The 22,339-nt window shown below is 36.7% G+C and overlaps 1 protein-coding gene across 2 annotated transcripts; it reads left to right on the top strand.

The window, feature by feature from the left end:
- The first annotated feature begins 1,288 nt into the window (after nt 1-1,288).
- LOC121636835 (immunoglobulin-like and fibronectin type III domain-containing protein 1) lies at nt 1,289-20,318 on the top strand. Of its 2 annotated transcripts, XM_041980663.1 has the most exons (24): nt 1,289-1,328; nt 4,652-4,732; nt 7,363-7,485; nt 7,608-7,747; nt 8,385-8,484; nt 8,620-8,646; nt 8,924-8,969; nt 9,044-9,239; nt 10,177-10,290; nt 10,394-10,556; nt 10,660-10,932; nt 11,072-11,464; nt 12,893-13,017; nt 13,110-13,251; nt 13,358-13,651; nt 13,753-14,049; nt 14,482-14,658; nt 14,771-14,899; nt 15,050-15,358; nt 16,158-16,243; nt 16,363-16,555; nt 17,780-18,076; nt 19,585-19,911; nt 19,995-20,318. In XM_041980663.1, exons 2-24 carry the CDS (start codon nt 4,699-4,701, stop codon nt 19,997-19,999), a joined length of 3,990 nt encoding a protein of 1,329 aa, XP_041836597.1. In that variant the 5' UTR covers nt 1,289-1,328; nt 4,652-4,698; the 3' UTR covers nt 20,000-20,318. The 2 variants fall into 2 exon arrangements, with proteins under 2 accessions (XP_041836597.1, XP_041836596.1); XM_041980662.1 differs by lacking the exon at nt 1,289-1,328 and having other exon boundaries at nt 4,437-4,732.
- The last annotated feature ends 2,021 nt before the right edge of the window (nt 20,319-22,339 follow it).

Below are 22,339 nucleotides of genomic sequence, written 5' to 3' on the forward strand. Positions count from 1 at the left end.
GAATTTCTCAAACAGCATGTGATATATCATGCTAATCACATTACAAGAATTACATATCCAAATATATCCACATGGGCCCAGCAGTAAACTATTAGAAGATCCATGACTGTAAGCTTAAAGTAGTCCTTTTAATATTAAGTTAATCTTTAAAGGGAAAGCTCTTGGAGACATGTATAACCCTCTCATATGTACAGACTTATAAGACAGTCTATGTATATAGACATTATAAAGTCAGTGAAGTCAGTGCCATTTATAATGCAACATCCACAACAAGCAGAATTTCACAAGAAGCAGAATAAGACGTGATCTTGTTACCTAAGCAGCTATGCCAAGATAACAACATTGACCCTTATAAAATATTTTTTTCTTTCTCGTAAGTTGAACGTTTACCCACATTGTGTAAGAGTGCCTACCTCATTGCGTTTGTCAGGTCAAAGGTGGCGTTTGTGTTTATCTCCCCACATGTCATCAGGCTTTTATTGCAGCTGTGTTACTTTCTAACAAGCTTCCGGGTGACTACTCAAACAGTCTGGAAATGCCATACATATTTAAACCTCTTAAAATATCAACCAACTGCTCAGTAAACTCCAGGTTACCACAACCACAATCTGCAACCATCCTTTTATAATACAACAAGTTCAGGGTGGCCCACCAAATATCACAGGTATGCTGTGAGAATTTCCGTTGGTACATCAAGAGCCTAATTGGAACAGCATCAATCCATTAATCTCAATCAGAGATCATTTTCCATTATAAAATGTCTCATGTTCATGTTTATTGACTAGTAAAGTCCCTACTTCAGTGGTCAGATTACTGGAGACCTTGTGGAGCTGCCAGTAAACAGCTTTTGGTCGGGTGTCTGACCGGGTATACGTGGAGAAATTGTATTACATGTTTATTGTTAATCTATAAATCATAGATACTTAACATAAGTACAGCTAAGCCCATCACGAATGCAAGTAATTACTGATATGATGTTAAGGATCATCAGTTTCATTCTTGATACTATTGCAAGTTTGTTGATGGGGTTTATTTCACTCTCAACAGTAATAATAGAAAAATGTTGGCTCGATATGACCTATAGCAGATTGAATGAAGGGTCATAATGTATTTCCAGAACCATTTGCAAAGTGATCGCTTTCATAGAGATGCATAAGAAGAACCTCCAACCTTTACTGCAGCAATATGGGCTTTTACCAACAACCCATGTAAGGTTTTTAATGCGTTCCAAACTTTTATCACCGAAGAAAAAGGCGTGTCACATTTGAAATATTGCATAGTGAGAAGAGTAGAAGCAAAAGGAGGATTGGCTGAGTGGGAAACTGGAAGTAAGTAGCCTTTTTTTTTTATTTTATTCTGTGGTGAATCAGGAGGTACCAGAATTTTCTTTAGGATAAATTAAGTAACAACAATGTTTTAAGTGGGAGGTGTAGTTTAACCCATCATGCAGAATGGTTTGGACACGCAGCACAATCAGGACGGCCGCAAGAATATTTAAGTGTGACACAACAGAAAGCTTTAAACTGGTTGGGGGAAAGAAGATTTTAGGACTGATAAACAGTTCAGGTTTCTGAACTGTTCTCCTTGTAATCTCAGATGCTCGCATTCTAAGTTAAACTGTGGTAAAAGTAACAAGGTCGATTAATACCACTTTTAAAAGTACTACAAAAAATTTAATATAGCTCTATAGGTTGTAGAAATTTTAATCGTTTACTATAGAAATTAAAAAGACAAATATACAAATATATACAAGATTTTGATATAGCAATACTACTTTCTACAAAGCTTCAGAAAAAAACGTTCTTTGCAAACTTACATTGGCATTAGCAGTGATGGCTGCTCTCACAGGCAGAGGATGCACTCTGAAAATATTACTTCATAGTGCTGAATAGCAATGAATAAGAACTGAATAAGATGTTACAATCTTCAAGTTGAATAAAACAAACATTTTAATGGATATCCTGAGATCAGCCTATAGGTTAACATTTATTTACTCAGTGTGTCACATTTCACAAAGAGCTCTGACCTTCACATCTGGCTTTAGTGACTAACAAATCAGCGTGCAGGGGTCATGACACCTGAAAGACTCATGTTTTTTCTGCTGGATTGTAGATGTTAAAGTGAACTGCTAACATTTATTTATTTATTTTTCATTTTCATTAGTCTTCCTTTTTATGGCTAAAACATTAAAGACCCATGTAAAAAGTTTTATGCTTATAAACTTTATACCTTTTGTTTTACTCGGAAGATAAACTAAGTAAAAGTAGTCTACTGCGAGTTGCAGCTGACAGTATGTCAAGTTTCTTCACATGGGTTACTGCTAGGAAAATGTTGATTGTTTTCATATAAGACAAAAATCTTTCAACATGGAAAATGTGACGGCCCCACCACCACTTTTTTTGAGATGTGTTGCAGGTCTGTGGCGATTGGCACAAGCTACACCTGGGAATTGATGTGTGCTCAGCCTACTTAAAAGCTTCACCAGCCTGCACTCAGGGTGTCTCTCAGGCTTGGGCTGGGAGATCTCCTGGGTTTGGACAGGCTCTGTATGTGTTGTTGGTTTCGTGTTACACAAACATTTCCTTACACCACTGATATAATATATCAGTGGTGTAAGCTATATATTTTTTTGTTTGAACACTAGCTCGTGCCTGCTTCCCTCCTTTTTAAGCCAGGATGTAAAACACACAGAAAAAAGAAAATGCTCAAGCTGCGCATTGTGCACTCGCTTAACGCTTTGATGCAAAGACATTTTGCTCTTTTCTATGTTTGGATCTTGAGCAGTTAAATTGCTGGCACAGCCAGATGACTCCACAGGCACTTAGAAAGAGTGAGCCACTAGGTGGGATTTCACATTCTCCATTTACAGTGTCCTAGCATGTCTCAAACCATCCACATGAGTCACGCAGGAGTCAAGACATCCCCACTCTGACACACTGATGTCATAGAAGACACATGAGAAGTTTCAACATGGTTTCTCAACCGTTGCTGCACCACAACCCTGTTTTAGGTGTCCTAGAGACCTCATGATACTAAGCTGAATCATGTGACATTGACTATACATTTGACTGAGAAAGAAGATCTAAATAAATAGAAGGAAAATATTAATTTATGAACATGTTTTTACAATCAACATTATTACTCTTTGGCAACCTTATTTACCGGCAATTTATTACTTAAATATGAAAAATTATATATATATATATATATATATATATAAAACTAATCAATGCCAGCCTCTTAAAGGTGGACACTCATCGCTCATGTTACTGAATCAACAATTACAAAAAAATTAAAAAAAAGAAATAGCTGACAGATTGAACTGCAATATATATATAAAAGAACAGCTCTACAACCTATGTAAAACATCTAATTTAAACACTGCATTTTTTTTTTCGAATTAAGCTTATTTTTAATCTGTGTTGTATTTTATTTTATTAATTGTTTTAGTGTGATATTCTTTAACTGCTATATGGAGTAAAATTTAAAGTAAAAGTGATACAAACGCACTAACATCAAGATTTACTTTTCGTATCCACAGTTCCCACATCAAATATACTGAATCTATTTCAAAGCAGAATATTATAAAAGCATACAAAACCATGTTATCTGCTATATCCTCAAGCAATATCCACATTTAAGCTGAATAGATTTTTTGTTTTTTGTCAAATCCGAGGAAAATAATAAACATAAATAATGTAACTGGTCATACAGGACAAGATAAGGGCAGATTGGGTAGGTGCTCCAGATCCCACAAGAACTAAGAGTAATCACAGCTTAAATTTATTAATTTTGACTCATAACATATAGGTGGGTGACAATTTGATGGAAAAAAGTCAGTAAACTTATAGTATCTTACCAGATGTGAAATAAAGGCACCTAGAGAGCATTTGGTACTAACATCCAAAACAACATTAGAGAACTTTATGACATTGAAGTGAAGTAGACCTTTAAAAACTTTATTAGATCAGATAAGACATCTGCATTAAATTTATTTTTTGATTAACAAAGGAATTCTTGAGTTATGATCTAAAATGTTATCGTCATGGATGGCGGAGGTGGTGAGGACCCAATTGCAGGCAGTCAAGGCAGGAGGCAGAATCTGTGCAAGGGACCGGGGAGTTTCCCAAAACTCAAGACAGGGAACCACACACGACAGGGATAAACCAGACAACATATAAGGATCTGACAAGAGCAAACTGAAAACCAAGAGCATATATACACGGAAGGAGTAATAAGGAACAGGTGAAGTGAATGAATATTTAGACCAGGTGAACTAATGGAGCCAGGAACAGAAAACACAGAGCACATGAGGGAAAACTACAAATTGAACTAAAGATGACAAAACCAAAAATCCAAACATGATCTAAACAGAAACTAAACATGACAGACACCAGAAAATAAACCAAGAACATGAAACATGGCAGTTATTTTCTGTGAGGTCTCATTAATAACCAAATTCTAATCTGTTTAATTTTGAGTCCAAGTGTTTGTGAAAGCTTTGATGAGAATCTGTCGATATGTTTAAGAGTTTCCAATCAAACAGACATACACAGACACCATTCTATCATACAAACATACATACTGACAACACAGGCAAACACAGCTGTAATTAAATAACTGTAGTAGCATTTCTATTTTTCTGTTTCAGCCACACAACAATTACATATCTGAAGTGACAACGCTCAAAACGCTGCCATGAGTTCCAAAACTCCTCAAGAAGAACCAAAAGGTAAGCCTTGATTTTGTGCCTTTTTTGGTTTGTTGTATGCTCTGTAATGTTGAATGTATCTTCTGATGCATGCATTTCTGAGACCTCTGCACCAAGTATAAAATAATTCTTCTATAGAATTTTCTTAATGTAAGAATTGTGAAAAACTGTGCATTTTTGAAATGGTTCCCTCTGATGATTATGTAAATGGTTAATTGTTCGAAAGAATGGTTGGATTTACTTTGAAGATCTGATTAAAAGTTAAATTATCAAATAAATATTTCACATGTAAGGCTTTTAAAGGGTTATGGAAGGTTTAGGAGAAGAATGGTGGCACCACATAAAAAAAAAATTACTTTTCTGTAGAGGAAAATCCTACATGAGCACAGGAACACTTCTGAGAAAGAGAAAAGAAAAAGCCCAAAAAGAACAAAAACAAACATCAACGGGGGTGCATCACTGGATCCAAGTTGAAAACCTTGTTATGTAAACAGACACATATGAATATGATTTAGAAACTGCTGCTTTTCTTGCATTTAAACAACTTTATTATACTGAAGTAAAGTTGAAGGTAGTTCTGTTTGGAATGAATTAAAATCTGACAATCCTTTTTCTACCTAGAAACATTATGTCCTTCGGTCTAAAGAGAGGAGAGACCTTTCACATTCTTATTATTACTTGTTTAAAAAGGCAGAATCTGTGACATTGTTAAAGTGCAATGGTGGTTAAAGGGATGAAAAACGTACTACAATGAAACTTAATGGTACATGTATTGAAGTAATATTTCCAAGAAAACATGATGCCCTTGAAAGAGGAATTTTTTTTTTTTTTTTTCAACTTCAGCATTGTAAGAAATAGTAATACCCGAAGGCCTTTCTATACCAAGAATGAGAACTATAACCACTTTTAAAGACTTTTAAAAGATCAGGTGATAAAACTTTTTATCTGTCTATGAAAGGATTTGTAACAGCATCTATATTATTATTATTTTTTTATTTTTTTTTAATTGGCTTTTCAAATTCTAAATGCTCCAGTGATATTGATTTTATGATGAACATGAACAGTACCATTTAATTTTCAACTTTCAAGAAACATTACTCCAAATTATCTGAAATCAATTAAACACATTCTAAAAGCAAAAGAGGAGGTTCGGATTAGTTTATGACTGTGTTATCTGCTTTTACAGTCAACAAATCCTTACGTAAGATAATCTGGAATTTGCTGCTCCTTATATCCAACACTTCTTCCAGGAGCAATTGGTATGCAGAGAGAAACCATACACTGCTATCCTAACAGACTTGGATTATGCGTGAATCAATGCTTCAGGAATGGAACAAGAATCCTGCCTGCATTCAGATGATATAAGAACATAAACCTGCCCCTTGAGAGATGACACATACATTTTGATGAATATTCAATACATGCCTTCAAGCTGCAGTACGGCTGCTGGAAAAACAATTATGCAAAATGAATAATCTAAAAGTGACTCACTGAGGACAGAATGAAGTTAGGCCCTGACGTTGCTGCATGTCTGAGAAAATGAAAATCTGATTTGTAGCAAATCAAATGGCTTTTATTAAATCTGTGATGGTGTTTTATTTCTGTATTCTTAAGCATAAAGACCTACTTTCTTGCATGTGTTTGCCTGGGATTTTGTGCCTGTGAACTAAGTACTAGATGGGGAAATGATGAGGCACAGGAGAACAAAGGTTTGCTGGCAGATTTGACTGCACACAGCAGGAGTGGATGATAATTAGGAGTTTGACCTATTCATACAAAGCAGCAGTAACTCATACCAAATATACAAGCCCTAGAGAAGTAACTCTGACTCAATATGAGCTATAATGCTCATATATAACAGATGGAGGGTTGATGCTTGTGATCCTGACGGCTGTTGGTTAAACAGTGTGTTAACTGCCTCCTTGTATATTTAAGCTATGAAATGTGTCACCCCTCTTTCTCTTTTCTCATTAACGAATACCATATTTTACTTATGGGGGGAAAAACTGTCAGTACATTCATTCATGCTTTATAGGAAATTTGCATTAAAAATAATCATGAATCAACTTTGCCTGGTTTTATGTATACAGACAAATAAATAAAAGGTTACAAATATCTCAATACAGCTGAAGAAACTGTAGGTCTCATTGGTCTGTAGATGCTGATGTAGACAGCAAAAGGAAAGGAAAGAGTGACCTCTTGTGAGATTCAGAGGTGAAACTGCAACATACAGGAAATGATGAATATTCCAGAAATGCATGACTGAAGTTAAATTGTAGTATTTATTTAAAAAAAAAATCATTTATGCAATTTATTAAGCTTTTCCATTAGATAAGGGGGGGGGACTGGACTGGACTGGTGGCAAACAAGGACTGGGGTTTAGAAATATGGGAGATTTTGGAGCTTTCATAAAAAATTTAGATGGACCTGAATTAGGTGGATACATTCTGCATCCTCACTTGAGCTCAACTTCTTCAAATACTTAAAACTGATCTAGTATCTTGTCTTGCTCAGGGATATTTAAATAACCTATTTTCTGCTGACACACACTTCTGTTGATTCATGTTGGCTTCCTGTTCATGTCTAAGATAACAATCATATACACATAAATAAATATCTGCCTAATTGTACACTTTTTCTGTTCTTAACAGTGGTCATCAAGAAGCGGTCTAGAGTTCCTGGGGTTATGATCAACCAGTTTGTTGAGCAGCTTCCTTTAGGACAGGCAACGCCTGACTTCACCCGGAAACCGATGCCTGTGACTGTTCAAGAGGGTAGGAAAAAGTTCCCACAATAACAAAAAAAAAAAACATTATTTTTAAAGAAAATCTAATATAACAATACACAACCATTGTCTGTATCACTGTATTGCGCCTTTCACTGTTTTTATTTTAAGGTAAAAAAGCATTTTTCAAAGCTATGGTGAATGGACAGCCAGAGCCAGCTGTCACGTGGAGTCGCAATAAAGGTGAAATGGATGACCCAGAAAACTACAAGATCCGATATGATGAAAGAACTCAAGAGCACATTCTTGAGGTGAAGAAAAAAACATGTTCCATGCGTATTTTTGTCACAAATATCTCGTAAAACACGATATGTGGCATGACCTGATAGTCACGTGGTTAGCATGTTTACCGCATAATCATGCCCACTTTAAATCCCAGTCAGCCTGATCATTTACTGGGTTACTGCCCAGCTCTCATGTCTCTCTGCACTTTCCCCTCCATCAATAAAGGTACAGAAGGTCAAATCATCTAAATATATCTGCAAGTGTGTGTATACATCAGAATCTACAGCAACCCATTCTCCTGCACTCCCATGCATGCTGTTCAGCCTTGTGTTGGAAAGTTTTAATGACAATACAGCTTTACAATAATCATCTAATCTTCATGTATATACCAACAAAACAAAATACCCCTGCTTCTCAAATAATTTTTCTTTTTTGTTTACTAAATTTAATTAAAGGAAATTATAAGAGCTCACTTACCTCTAATAAAATATCATTAATTGTAGTTTTAACTCTATATATATATATATTTCACAATTAGCTGCTAATATGTGTTTACTCTTACAGTACAACACAGTACTCCAGTATTTACATAATTTCATTCTTTTTGGGTGGTAAGTTTATTTTTGGTGTTACAGAAGTGCTCTTCCTGTAAATATTTTTTAGATACCCAGTGTGCAACTTGACCAAGCCGACACCTACAAGTGCTTTGCAACCAACGAGTACGGAAAAGCTATCTGTACAGTCGTCCTGAATGTTTTTGAAGGTGAGATTTACCACTAAATAACTGTGGCAGTTCAATCAAATTAATCTTGGAGGACAAACTATTTATTCATGTTTGTTGTTCTGTTGTTTTTTTATTTGTTTGTTTTTCTTTGTTGGTGTTTTTGTTTTCATCCAGTTGGCTTTAAGAAGAAACCCCAGGGAGGTATGAAATTGATCAAGAAACAATCACGGAGCTCATTTATGCTCCATCAAATACTGACTAAATCGATGATGTTCTACGTGATCTTTTTAACAACACTGATCATAATAATACAAGAATATCACCCATATGGTAAACACAGTCTCTGTAACTGCAGGTTAGATTGAAGATAGAGGTTAATAGTAAGAGGTCTGACATTGCAGTCAGAACCTTACATATAATCTAAAATACAGTGATTGCATAATTGTTTCAACATTTCAGCTTTTTTCTCCTCTTTCAGATAATGGACAGGGATCACAGGATTTCAGAAAAATGCTCAAGAAAACGTAAGTTAGAGTCAGTTAGATTGTATTCTGTAGTACACACAAAAGAAAATACTATGTTGTTCATCTCTTTTCAGAACTGTTGTCAAAAGAAAAAAGCAACTGCCACCCAAGAAGGAGGGAGAAATCGATCCTAAACTCTGGGAACTGCTTCTCAGTGCACCAAGAAAGGACTATGAAAGAATTTGCTTGGAGTTTGGAGTGACTGATTTCCGCTGGATGTTGAAGAAACTAAAACAGATGGAAAAGGAGAGGGTGGAAGAACAGGCAAAGGTACTAGTGAAAGTTTTAAACTTAGGCACAAAAAAATTTCGAATTGTGTATTTTAATCCAGCAAAAAGAGATGCGAAAGGGACAAAAACTGACATCTTCTGAAAATGTTTTTAGACTGGAACTGAACTTCAAACAAAAATTGTATTACCTTCCTCTTCATTAAGTCTTATTTAGCACACAACAAAACATGCTAGTTTCATCCTAACAAGATGAGCTGCTCTCACAAAGGGTTTGTATCTTTGAAAAGATAATGCATGAATATTTGTGCATATTCCAACGAAATTCAGAACTAATCAGTGTCCCAGTCACTGGAGACACTCCATTGTCAGCGAGAAAAGAAAAATCCACAGAAAAAATGATAATATATTTATTACGATTTCACTGTGATACACTATAAAGGCTACTCTAACAGCATCTTTATTTTTGTATTTTTTTCATTTTTATTTGTTTATTTTTTTTACATCATCAGATCATTTGGACCACTGACTCTTGGATTGTTTCATTTACGTGATTGAAAAGAAAATGTTATCCTCCTATAAATTCACTGCTAATATTGGTAATAACAAGAAGTATAGTAGGACGCTAAGGTTTCCAATTCAGATGTCTATTGAATCAACATGGGACAAAGGTTCATTATCACTTATCCATGTTGCTGATCAACAGCATTGTTACAGGAAGGCTTCCTCTGCATTTCGTTACTTATTCAGAAAACAACATGTAAAATTAAGACATTTAAAATGTGACTATGAGCAAAATGAAAAGGCTGCTTCTCATCCTCAATGGAACTTAAACATATTAGATTATTTCAAAGGTAATGAGAACATGATGAACAAGAAGACAAGCAATGCTGAAGGCTGCTGGTGGTTAAAAAAAATAAATAAATAAAATACAGTTTTTTAAATGATGAAGTTAAGAGAAAAATTATCTTTTTTTGTAGGTTGTAGAGAATCTGGAGAATATGAAACAAATTGAAGTGAAACCAAGTGGAAGAGCTGAATTTAGCTTTGACATGACACTCCTGGATCACAACAGTGCAATTAATGTATACAAGGTAAAAAAAAAAAAACTTTCTATATCCAAATGTCCAAAAATAAATGCAGATTAAAAAAAATAACGTAAAGAAATACCTAATCTTATTATTTTTGTTAATCAAGGATGGAGCATCGGTTCCATATGATGATGATGAAAACTCAAAACATAGCCTTAAGAAAACAGGGACAAACTATGTTTTTAGTATCAACGACCCTCAGAAAGAAGATGCTGGATTATATCAGGTTGATGTTGAAGAGACAAACATTCTTACTACTGACTTTCAAGGTAAGTACTACTGCAAAGCAGTTCAACAGAATTTTTGTATTTAAAGTTGATATGGCAACGTATGTCGAATGAATCAAAAAATGACATTCCTCTGCTCTTTCAGTGCCTGATGTGGAGTTTGCAGCTATGATCAAGGATATTAAAGTCACTGAAAGTGAAGATGCCGTCTTTCAGTGTGTCTTGTCGACACCCCTCAACAGAATTGTTTGGTCAAAAGTGGACTCATCTCTCGAACACGGAGACAAATACGAGATCACCGTCTCAGAGGACAAAGTAACTCACACGCTGAGAGTTAAAAACTGTCAAATAGCAGATAATGGAGCATATTACGCCATTGCTGGCATTACCTCCAGCAGCGCTTCTCTGAAAGTGGAAGGTGGGACATTTTTGTTTTTTATATGTAGAATATCAATCTAACTTCAGTGGTTGGCTGTGGGATAAGATCTTTGTCATAAAAAAAAAAAAAATGTTTTGACCAAAATTAATGAATAATTCTCAGTATATATCTGTTATAGCTGATCCACATGGTCGAAAGGAAACTAAAACTGATCAAGATGACAAGTCTAAACTACAGCTGGAAAATAAGCAGAAGCTTCAAAAGGAGAGACAAGATGTGGGCACGGCAAAAGATGCAGAAGCTGGAAATGATGTTGCACATGAAGGAGCCAGTGCTGTACAAGGGGATGGGACAAACGGAGGAGCTGGAAAAACTGGAGGAGATGGGGGAGATGGTTTTGGTGATGGCAGTGGTGGTGTGGGCTCTGAGAATTCAGGGAAAGATGGAGACCAGGATGATGGAGATGGCAAGAATAAGAACATATTGGATGATGGAGGTGATAAAAATGCAACAGACGATAAGAAAAAGAAACGATCGCGAGCTGGTCCTTTGGTTCCGGACACTGTCGTAGGTAAAACTCTCTATATACTCTAATGTGTGGGGCCAATCTACAGTAAAATACACTGCCTGGCAAGAAAATAAATAAAAAATGGATTTAACTAGGTATGAGCTTGCTATAGAAAATGTACATGGCACATCATTGCTGTTTTCTCTGCCATTATGGAGGCACCCAGCTATTATTTCCATCAAACTTTCAGGTTTCTCATTAGTAAATTGTGTTATAACACTAATTGTTAATAACTTAAAACGCTACAATCTCCTGAACAAGTGAAGTTCAGGTTTAGATGTGTTGCCCCCCTGTTTTAGTCTCAGTGTCGGTGTTTACGTTGTGTTTGGTGTGAGTTCCTACACTGGCCATGGGTTTAAAAACTACCAATCAATAAATGTTCATGCAGCCATTTAACAAATGGAGGGATTAAAATATCCAAGTCTACAGCAGCTGCAACCACGCCATCAATTATATGTTCTGATATTTTGAAATCCAAACTATTTTTGATTCTGAAATCAAATCTATCTGACTCACATAACTGATGATCTGTGTGGATTAATTTCTGATAATAAATTCTGGGCATAAAAGGAAAAGACATATGTCTAATCATATAGGACTAACTAATTTAATCTTTGAGCAAAAGGAGCAGTAAAAATATGAACGAAAGCAAATATATGAACTAGTATAGTAATTTATTACAAGAAGAATAAAATATCCAAAAATATATTGCTGGCTCTGATCTACTCTGAAACATCTGATACCAGTCATCAGTCCTTGGAGTTCACAATCTGGTGGAGGAAAGTGATGTCTTACCTGCACATTGTAGTACTATTTGCGTCTGACGAGTATTTCAATACTCTTCAGAAAATTCTGAATAAGGCAGAGAAGATGAGAACCAATATTGAACTGATGAAAACTGGTTGCAGGTACACCCAAAATGGCAAATTACTCCCACATTTCTGTGTGTTGATGTCGTTAGTGCGCATTTTCTATTGGATAATCACTGCATGGGCGATTATCTTTCAGCTTTCAACAAGTTCTTTAACCCCAACTAATGCAATAAGTAGCTTCTCATTTATTAAACAACCATGATGAAAAACATATCCCATGGTCATGGAAAAGATGTTATTCTGTTTAAGTAGGGTCAACTCATTAGCATGCATCAAGCAAAAAATAAATAAATAAATAAACATCTAAGGAGCAGACACTGACAGAACAGAAAATGAAATTCTGCAGTCCTACATGCTGACCACTAGAGAGAGACATGCTGTAATACTAAAGTGATAAAACTGCAGTCAAGACGGACTGTAACATCCTAGATTTGTACAGTCATGGTGGGCATTGTTTATACCTTCGTTTGGACAAGGGAGGATCTAAAAAAAATTAAATCGATATAACACGCGTCATGAAGCCATATAAGTTTAACTACTGTTGTGTTTCCACATGCAGAGAAGGGCGTTCGCTTTGTCAGTGGGCTCTCAGATACGGTCGTCAATGTTGGTGAACGAGTAGAGCTGTCCTGCAAACTGAGCAGTGAGACTTCAGAAGGATGCTGGTATAAAAATGGGAAGCTGGTAAGTTAGCTATGTCTGGGAAAACAAGATAAACCTCCCATTTTCCAACAATCTTTTCTGGCAATACTTTTTGAATCTTCTTATTTGACAAGTTAACCAATCAGGAGGGGGTAAATATCATAAAAGATGGATCGTGTCACAGCATGACTATTGACTGCTGTAATAAAGACGATGCAGCTGTTTACCGCTTTGAAGCTGAAGGACGAAAATCAGAGGCATCACTTGACGTTCATGGTCAGAACTTATTAGAAACTTTGAAATATGTGCCAATGATTTATCACATGATGTTGAAAATGGTTTAGGCTTTTGAACAAAGCTTTTCTTTTTTCCGACACTACAGACCCACCAAAACTTGACCTTGATGCTTTGGGAAATTTCAAAAATGCAGTCATTGTAAAGGCAGGTGAAAACGCCCAATGGAAGCTGCCTTACTCTGGTGGAGCCCCAATGAACATACAGTGGTACAAAGATGATGACGAGCTTTTGCCTGGCATCAATGTGAAGATTGAGACATCAGATACTGAAAGCCAGCTACGCCTCACGAAGTGTCAAAGGAAAGACAGTGGAGAGGTTAAAATAAAACTAAAAAATGAATTTGGAACAATAGAAGCTGTTTCAAAACTTGTTGTACTGGGTAAGTCAAATTTACCTCTTGCATTGTATACAATGTAGTGAATGTAAAAATATAAATGCTTTTTGTTTCATTCACAGTGTGATTCCTTCTCTTGTTAACAGACAAACCAACACCTCCGCAATGCCCTGTGGACATCATAGAAAGTGCTGTAACATCTGTTGAATTTAAATGGAAACCACCAAAAGATAATGGTGGTTCACCAATCACAAACTATATTATAGAACGGCAGCAACTGGGGCGAAATAAATGGATAAATATTGGTGAGATCCCTGGCAAACCAACCTACAAAGATTCAGATGTGGACCCTGGAAGGAGATACTGCTACCGCATCAGAGCCAAAAATGGAGAGGGTGTCAGTGATTACCTGCAGACAGAGGACATACCAGCTGGTGTATTACGTACGTCTTAAGTTGGGGCTAACAAAGAAGGGTCCAACTTCTTGGCCTCGTGGTTTAAATGTGAAAATTAAGTTACATTATTTACCTATCACCTTAAAATTTTTTCAGAAACAAATTATTGGAGGCGATTAAGTTTAATTTAGTGAAAGTTAAGTCCAGTTTAAGTCCATTAATTTACTGGAAGCCATCTCCATATACTGAAATATAGTTGGCTCAGAGTTTAGGGGCCTGAGGAGTCAGATCTGTGGAGCTGTCGGTTGAACATGTTGGTTGAACAGCTACTAAAAACCTTTGTGAAACTAAAACATTTAATGGACTCCAATAAAGTTAAGTTTTAAGTTTTGGATATAATAAATCTAACAACAGAGTAAAGAGTCAATGCAGCATGACAGAGTTTCACTTTTAATTTTCTATGTTACCTTCCCCCAACAGGTTATCCTGGACCACCAACAACACCCAAAGTAGTCAGTGCCTATAAGGACTGCATCAACCTGTCATGGTGTCCTCCATGTGACACTGGAGGGACCAAAATAGTTGGATACAATTTGGAAAAGAACAAGATAGGCACGAATTACTGGAGCCTTGTAAACCAAAATGGGCCAGTTGCAGGTATGAAGCTGCAGGAATAAAAAGCATGTGCCATGTGGTGAAAATAGATACATATAACTACAAGTGGAGAGAGTTATAGTTATATCACAGCTACTTCTTCCTTTTCTTGCAGACACAAAGTATGCTGTGAAAGATGTCTTTGAAGGTGCAGCATATCAGTTCAGAGTTTCTGCTATCAATCTGTCTGGTGCAGGAGATCCCAGTATTCCCTGTGACGCAGTTACTGCAAGAAATCCAATGAGTGAGCCATAAACACAAAGAGTTCCTGCATTTTGACTCAGTTTTATAAGCTCATAAAAAACCAGAGCTAATAATATAAAGGGAACATAATTGCATCTTTAGCTTCCTGCAATATAAAAGCCGCACTGTTCCATTTACTATTCATTTTCAGAACCACCAGGAAAAGTGACAGATCTTAAATTAACATCATCAAGTTACACTACATTTTCGCTGGCTTGGATCAAACCTAAGGAAGTAAAAGGTGTAGAAGATGAAGCCCAAGGGTACTATGTGGAGATCAGACCAATAGAGAGCCTTGAATGGACCCGATGTAATGCCATCCCAATTACTCTGACTTCCTACACTGTTATTGGCCTCAAGGCGATGGCCACATACTGGGTGAGAGTAATTGCCACAAATTATGGAGGTGATGGAGAACCGTGCAGCCTTGACAATTATGTAATTGCCATGCCGCCTCCAGGTAAGGAATCAAGTTTGTTGGCCTGCAATAAAAATGTAAATGGGTTAAAAATGATTTTGCTCCTATGGCCAATGGTCTTAAACAAGTTGGTTCAGTAGAAGTAAATATTTCTTACTCCTAAACAACCACAAAGAGTTGACAAAAATATTATGTAGCACCCTGCCTAGTATTCCCTGGAAATCAGTTTTATGTCTTTATTTTTGTGTAAAATGTCCAACAGCAGAAAGTTTAATAAAAGTGGATCTTTGAGTCAGTGTTATAGTAGTATCAAGTAATGACAGAAAAGATTTCAAATAATTTTTGACAATGCAAAAATGTCAAATACACAATTCTGCCCATCACTGCAATTCAAGTATCACTGTTAAATATCAAATTGACTTGTTTATGTTGATTTTTTTTTAACGAGACTTTTACATGCATCAATGATGTAGACAGCCTTGCCTGTGTTTATATGGAGCTACTGAGACTGTTAATTTGGTCATGCCACCCTGTGGTTCATGAATGAGCAACTCTGTGGGATACAAAAAGACCCCAGTCACAGAGTGCAGGAGCAGCAATGTGATATTGGACAGCTGGTGCAACCAGTGAGCAAACAGTCAATCAACACTCGTGTGACATGAAAGTTAATGTCCCATTCTCAGGCCTTTATCAGCTTTGCAAAATATTTTATTTGCCCATATGCAGACCAGTAAAAACAATAGTAAAACATGGAATAAAACACAATAATGTTAAACTATCAGATTGTTTGCTAACCTGTAAAAAAATAAGATAAGTAATTCATTCTACATTGAATCCACAGTGAAGCCAAAGTTTAAAGGACGCAACATGAAGACCCTTATGGTGGTGAGATCTGGAAACACTGTTCGTCTCAACATCAACTTTGAGGTGCTTTTTGTTTCACAGCTTTTCCTCTTGACTGGTTGATTAGATGTTTTACTTTGTTCAAGCATTTAAAGCCACATTGTCTGAATTGTTATTGTTAGATAATTTTTTATTGTTTGCAGGCCTCCCCGTTACCTGACATTACCTGGATAAAGGATGGCGTTCCTGTGGCCAAACATGTAACCATTACAAACTCTGATAAAGGTTCTCAACTTTTAATTCCCACATCCGAGAGGTCAGATAGCGGCATCTACACCATCACTGTAAAGAACATTGTCGGCCAGGAAAGCTTCAATGTTGAAATCAGAGTTACAGGTGAATGCCAGTTTTCAAAGTGACTAATTATAACTGCCTGTAAGAAAGAATTCAAAAACATTTCAGTAAGATTTTTTCATTTCAGTTGTAAAACTGTGAAATGCACATGAGAAAAACTCAGTCTTAACATTAAAAATGGTGTCTGATTATGGACACTGTTCCTGTCATGCTTCTGCCAGTCCTACTTGGAAGCAGAATTCATTAGTCAAAATGCTGACAGCTGATTTTGCTTGTGTTACACAATTACTCATCACTTTATTAGGTTCACCTTGCTTGTACTGGGTTAGACCAACTTCTATCTTCTCTCTTAATTCTTCATGGCATAGAATCAACAAGGTGTTAGAAACATTCTTCTGAAATTCTGGCCAGTATTGACATGACACCATCACGCAGTTGCAGCAGACTTGATCTCCCATCTGCTTCAATGTTATATATCTTGTCTGTTCAGAGATGATATTCTGCATACCTTGGCTGCAACCTGGGATTACTTGAGCTACTGTTTCTCTCTAAACCCACATGTGGCTGTGTGTAAAAGACCCAGTAGATCACCCCTTTTCCAAATTGGTACTCAGACCACACTATCCGTCACCAGCAACCTCAAATCCCCTCTGTTCTCCATTCTGACACTTGATGTCATCTTTACTTTGTCTATATGATTAAATGCATTAAGTGCTGCGTTGAGACTGGCCTATTAGCTATTTGTGTAAACAAGCAATTTAACCAATGAACCTGTACCTAAACTGGTTTGAGTATTTTGTAATATAAAACACACCACATGGACATGTCCACAAAGTTCAACGTTTAAGTTTAAATTCTATACATGTCACTAATTTTTGAATAAGAAATCAATTTCCACTTTAAATAAAAACTATAGTGGGTAGCTATTTGACAATGTTTAATGACTAAGACTTAGCTAATCTAGCAGTTTTGTGACATTTCTGAGTTAGCACTTTAAAATTAAATTAGCCTTCCCAGCTTTCACAGTTTCAAAATAGTTTTTCTTTTTCTATTTTTTCCACACAACCTAACTCACTATAACATCTGTCTGCAGCTGTCACTCTGTTGTCATTACAGGGTTAACAATAAGTCTGAGAAGCCTAAAATATTCCTACTGAAGTCCAACCCTTACATTTCTGGATTATGAAAGCTGGAATTCAGTTTGAAAATCAGTATCCAAAAATTGCAATGGCAGTAATCTGTATTTCTCTTTTTCTCTTTTTCTAGATGATCCTAAGCCTCCAGGTCCTGTGGAACTGGATCAGAACATCCCAGGAACAGTGACCCTCACCTGGACTCCCTCTCCAGATGAGAAGAGAGATGATAGGCTACACTACATGGTATCCAAGCGTGACTCCTTTAAACGCACTTGGAGGATAGCAGCAGACAACCTTTTTAACAATAAGTTCACGATTGTCAATATTCTGCCTGGACGGGAATATAACTTCAGAGTGTTTGCTAAAAATGATATGGGGCTTTCAGCACCGTCCGAGTCCCCGATGTTCGCAATCAAAAAGGAAAAAGGTTTGTGCAAAACTCTGTTCTCAATCTGCAGTTTCACTAACAGTAAATTGTAGTTTACAATCTAAAATAACAATTTTAGAGGCATTTATTTATAAACAAATATTCATATTTTTTCAAACGCCATGAAAAACGTGTTCCCTATCAAGGTAAATAATCAAGACTGTCATCATGAAATGATAATAAGTCTTGTGCAAAATCTCAGGGATTTTAAGAGAAAACAGAAGGTACGTAGGCAACAGTGCAGGTCAGCTGAGAAAAAACAGCAAGGCTGACTTTTAAAGGTGTGTTGCAGTTGACATGTGCTCTTGGATCCATTCACAACAAACTTTGATCACAAGGATTTTAAAACTCAAACACACACATCCAAGACAGCAGGTGGCATGCCAGAAGGTAAATCATGGTAAAGGACAACAGGAATGATGGCTCACACACTGCACACCTACACTTGTTGATACTTCATTGAACTGAGGTGAGATTTCGAACAAAACAGCTCCCCAACAGATCCATTAGAAGAGGGTATGGGTTCCGTGGCCCTATGTGAATATGTCTATGAAGTACCAACTTGTTCATTTGTCATCCTTTGTGTTCAGTAATCTAGGTACAAAAAATTCCAAGAGAAATCCTTATATTGTACCATTGCCATCAGATAGTATACATATGTTAATTTGCATGGTGAAGTGGGAAGAGACGTCTACTTAGAAGTGTTGGCTCTAGAGGCATTTTAATGTTAGGTGTGAAGCTGTTAACTTGAGGTTGGATCACTCGAAGCATGTTCTGTATTAAATAGTACAGATTTAGGTTGAAATTAATATTAATATACTTATAGCACAAGACCTTTAAGGCAAAATCTGTAAAACAGCATCTGTAACAGAAAGCAGCTTCAGGAAATACTTGTTCCTTTTCAAAAAAAATATTAACATTCGACCTACTTGTTTAACAGATGAAGACCAATCAAACTAATAATATAATGCTGTATGTAGCTTTCATTATCTTCCATTCATTATCAGGGTCATGAACTCTAAACCACAAAGCATATGAGAAGTGCTCCTGGACTACATTTGCTAAATTATAGGTGCTTCAATCAAAGACAACTGGGCTTTTTTTGGCTCTTGAAGACATTGTACTTCTCATCCCTGATGTTCTTAAATTCTGACTGATGCTGAGTTTTAGTAAGTTAGAACTGGAAAAAGCCTTTCATGCAGGTGCAATATCTTCAAGAAACAGAGGTTTAAGCTACAGCTTAAGCACATTTTCTCTTGCTCAGCTGAATAGATCTGCTGGAGCTTATTCCTGAAAAATAAAATCATGGAAGATTAAAGCTTCTTTGTTAAATATCAGATCATAGAAAAACAGCAACAAACCCAAACAGGATTTTGAGCCTTTGAATCTTATTTCAACCATTTGTAATTTTGTGATTACTGAGGAAAATGAGTTTTTCCAGGCCACTTCTTGGACTTAATCACCTTTTGATATGACAGTAAACTAAACATATTTCTTTATCTTTCCAGGGAAGTTCAAAGTAAACATGCCTCAGATTAAATCCTTGGACTTCGAGTCACCTCCAGCATTTATTGTCCCCCTGAAGAGGCGCACGGCTCCTCAAGGGTACGAATGCTACATGACCTGTGCAGTAAAAGGTGATCCTGCTCCACGTGTGACATGGTACCGCAACAATATCAGCCTCAACACCAACACCAACTACTACATCACAAACACATGCGGAGTCTGCTCCATGCTCATACTGCAGGTGGGACCCAAAGACAATGGAGAATACAAAGTCATCATAGAGAACAAACTGGGGGCAGCAGAGTCGTCTATGACACTGAATGTTAGAGGTAGTAAAGGTTTAAAAATCATAAAGGTTTTAGATAACGAAACTAATGAAACAAGCTGAAAATGTGTATGTGTTTCTTTGCAGACTGAAACAGATCTGTATGCGTGGGGACTGAAGCTGGAGCAACAAATCTCTCACTGCATTTTAAATCAATTACACAAGCTTGTATCAACTTTGAATTATTTTGATTTCCCCTACTGTGATACACCAGTTTTTAAACTGTAATCATAAACACATGTGCATGCTTAAAATCCCCCAAAACAAAGCAAATGGGTTTGTGATCAAACACGTGTCTTAAAAAATAGTCTTTGTTTTTTAAAATATTATGCTGTCTGTTTTTGTTTTGTTTTTTTTTTCTGAAAGCTTTGTGCTACTCTAGAGAACACAGTGAAGTCATGTAGAAACTGAACAGCAACATAAAATCAATAAAGGGTTTGACAGTGTGATCAATTCCTCTACAATACAGGTAATGAGGTATCTCTCAGAGAATTTATAAAACAGTGAAAAATTATTAAATTATCAACAAGGCAAATTGTGAAGTGTAATCACACTCCCTGCTTTTGTGTATCACTCCAATTACTGCAAAATTCTGGAAGTTGCAAGGGGCTGAGAAGAGTGGGGGGTGGTGGGGGTGACCAGAGGCCAGGCTGTAGGCGGATCATGAGTAAGCCGTGAAAACACGGGCAGGATTTGTTTGGTGACGTAATCAGCTCAGCAGGCGTTTGGCAGATTGAGAGTGATACAGTTTCACGACATACAAAGTGCTCTTGTGGCAGATGGAGGACTTTTCCTCTCCAGAATCTCCTCAGGTAGATACTGCAGTGGTAGAAGAGCAAGGTGTTCCCGAGCCCTAATGACAGTAATAATAGTAAACAATACTGATGCTACATATAATTCTTTAACCTCTGTCCTACACAAAAATAATGCCTCTGACAGCCAACCAACATGGAAATGCCACACTGGATGACATAACAGATTTTTTTCAACAATTCCCACTATAAATGTCAGATGCTAATTAGTGTTTGCTAACTTTAGCACAGAGCTAAAGAGTTGGAAGTCTGACATTGATCACTATGATCTCTGAAAATGTGATACTACTATGTTTGACTCAATCAGTAAATTGAGAAAATCTGCTGATTATTCAGCAGAACATATCCAGTAGTGAACACTAAAATTATAACCAGGATGCGACCCACTTGCAACCTATTATTTCAGATATCTGTCTTTACTAGCTCGTTCTAATTATAGGATTAATCCTTAATGTAACTCACCTTCCCCCCAAATGCTTTTTATTTAAGTTATATAAAATTTTGGCTCATGAAATACCGCTGCAGCATTGCTGTTACCACACACAGACTACAGACTACACATCGCTCTTCTAGTTTCCTCTAACTCCCTCTGCTGCAGCCATGTCCCGGCGCAAGTCGAAGCCGCAGGAAGATGCTGGGGTTTTCATGGAGAGACCAGCATGGGAGAGGGATTAGCTCCTATACTTCTACCTATATTTTGGTTTTTTTTATCCTCATTTTAACAGTCGGAGGCTTTTTGATGGGCTGGTTTGGTTTACATATGCAGCAGAGTCTCGAGCTGTTGGAGTTTTTCACAACAACCAAACAGAGAATCGTAAACTTCCAGCAGGTGATGGAGATTACCAACGAGCAGGCAAGCAACAAGAACATGTCTCCCAAAGTTTTGCCATCATCACATAAAGAAAGAAAGAAAGAAAGAAAGAAAGAAAGAAAGAAAGAAAGAAAGAAAGGAAAAGAAGAAATAAAGAAATACTGAAAAAATGCCTTCAATAGCAAACAAATATGCACAACTAAGTCAGAATGTTTATACATTTAATTGTGTAAAGTCTTTTCCATTAATAATAAGACCGACACTGACATTGATCCCAAATCAAAACAAATTGTTATCACATTTCGGTCCAGCAGTTATTGTTAAACAGTGTACTACCCATTATAAACAGCACAAAAAGAAATGTGTGCTTGGTCAGTTGTTTCTCCTCTGTAATAATATCACTTGGTGTTATATTATACATTATTGGAAACCTTGTTTAGTTGCCTTTACACTGAGGTATAACTTAAAAGGATCATGCTTCTGTGGAATGAGCAACTCAGCTCTCAACTCAGCTGTGAGTAGTGCTCCCTAAAAATGTGCCAAAATCCCCAGCAATACTCTTACTTTCTGATTTGAAATATTTGGCTTGTTCTAAACTACTCTCTGGAGGAGGTTCAGAAACAAGCTCAGGAAAGGGCCAAGGTCAGAAAAGCTGAGAAACTCAGATGTCCTTTCAGAACTTTGGACACTCCAAGCTGGGATAGACAGTGGGATAAAATGAAGCAGGTCACCATCTCTGCCACAACTCTCGGCTCCATGTTTGAGAACCAGAGTGAAGAATTCAAAGGCTAACATAGCGGCTTGTTTAA

This window comes from Melanotaenia boesemani, chromosome 3 (assembly GCF_017639745.1).
Source record: "Melanotaenia boesemani isolate fMelBoe1 chromosome 3, fMelBoe1.pri, whole genome shotgun sequence".
NCBI lineage: Eukaryota > Metazoa > Chordata > Actinopteri > Atheriniformes > Melanotaeniidae > Melanotaenia > Melanotaenia boesemani.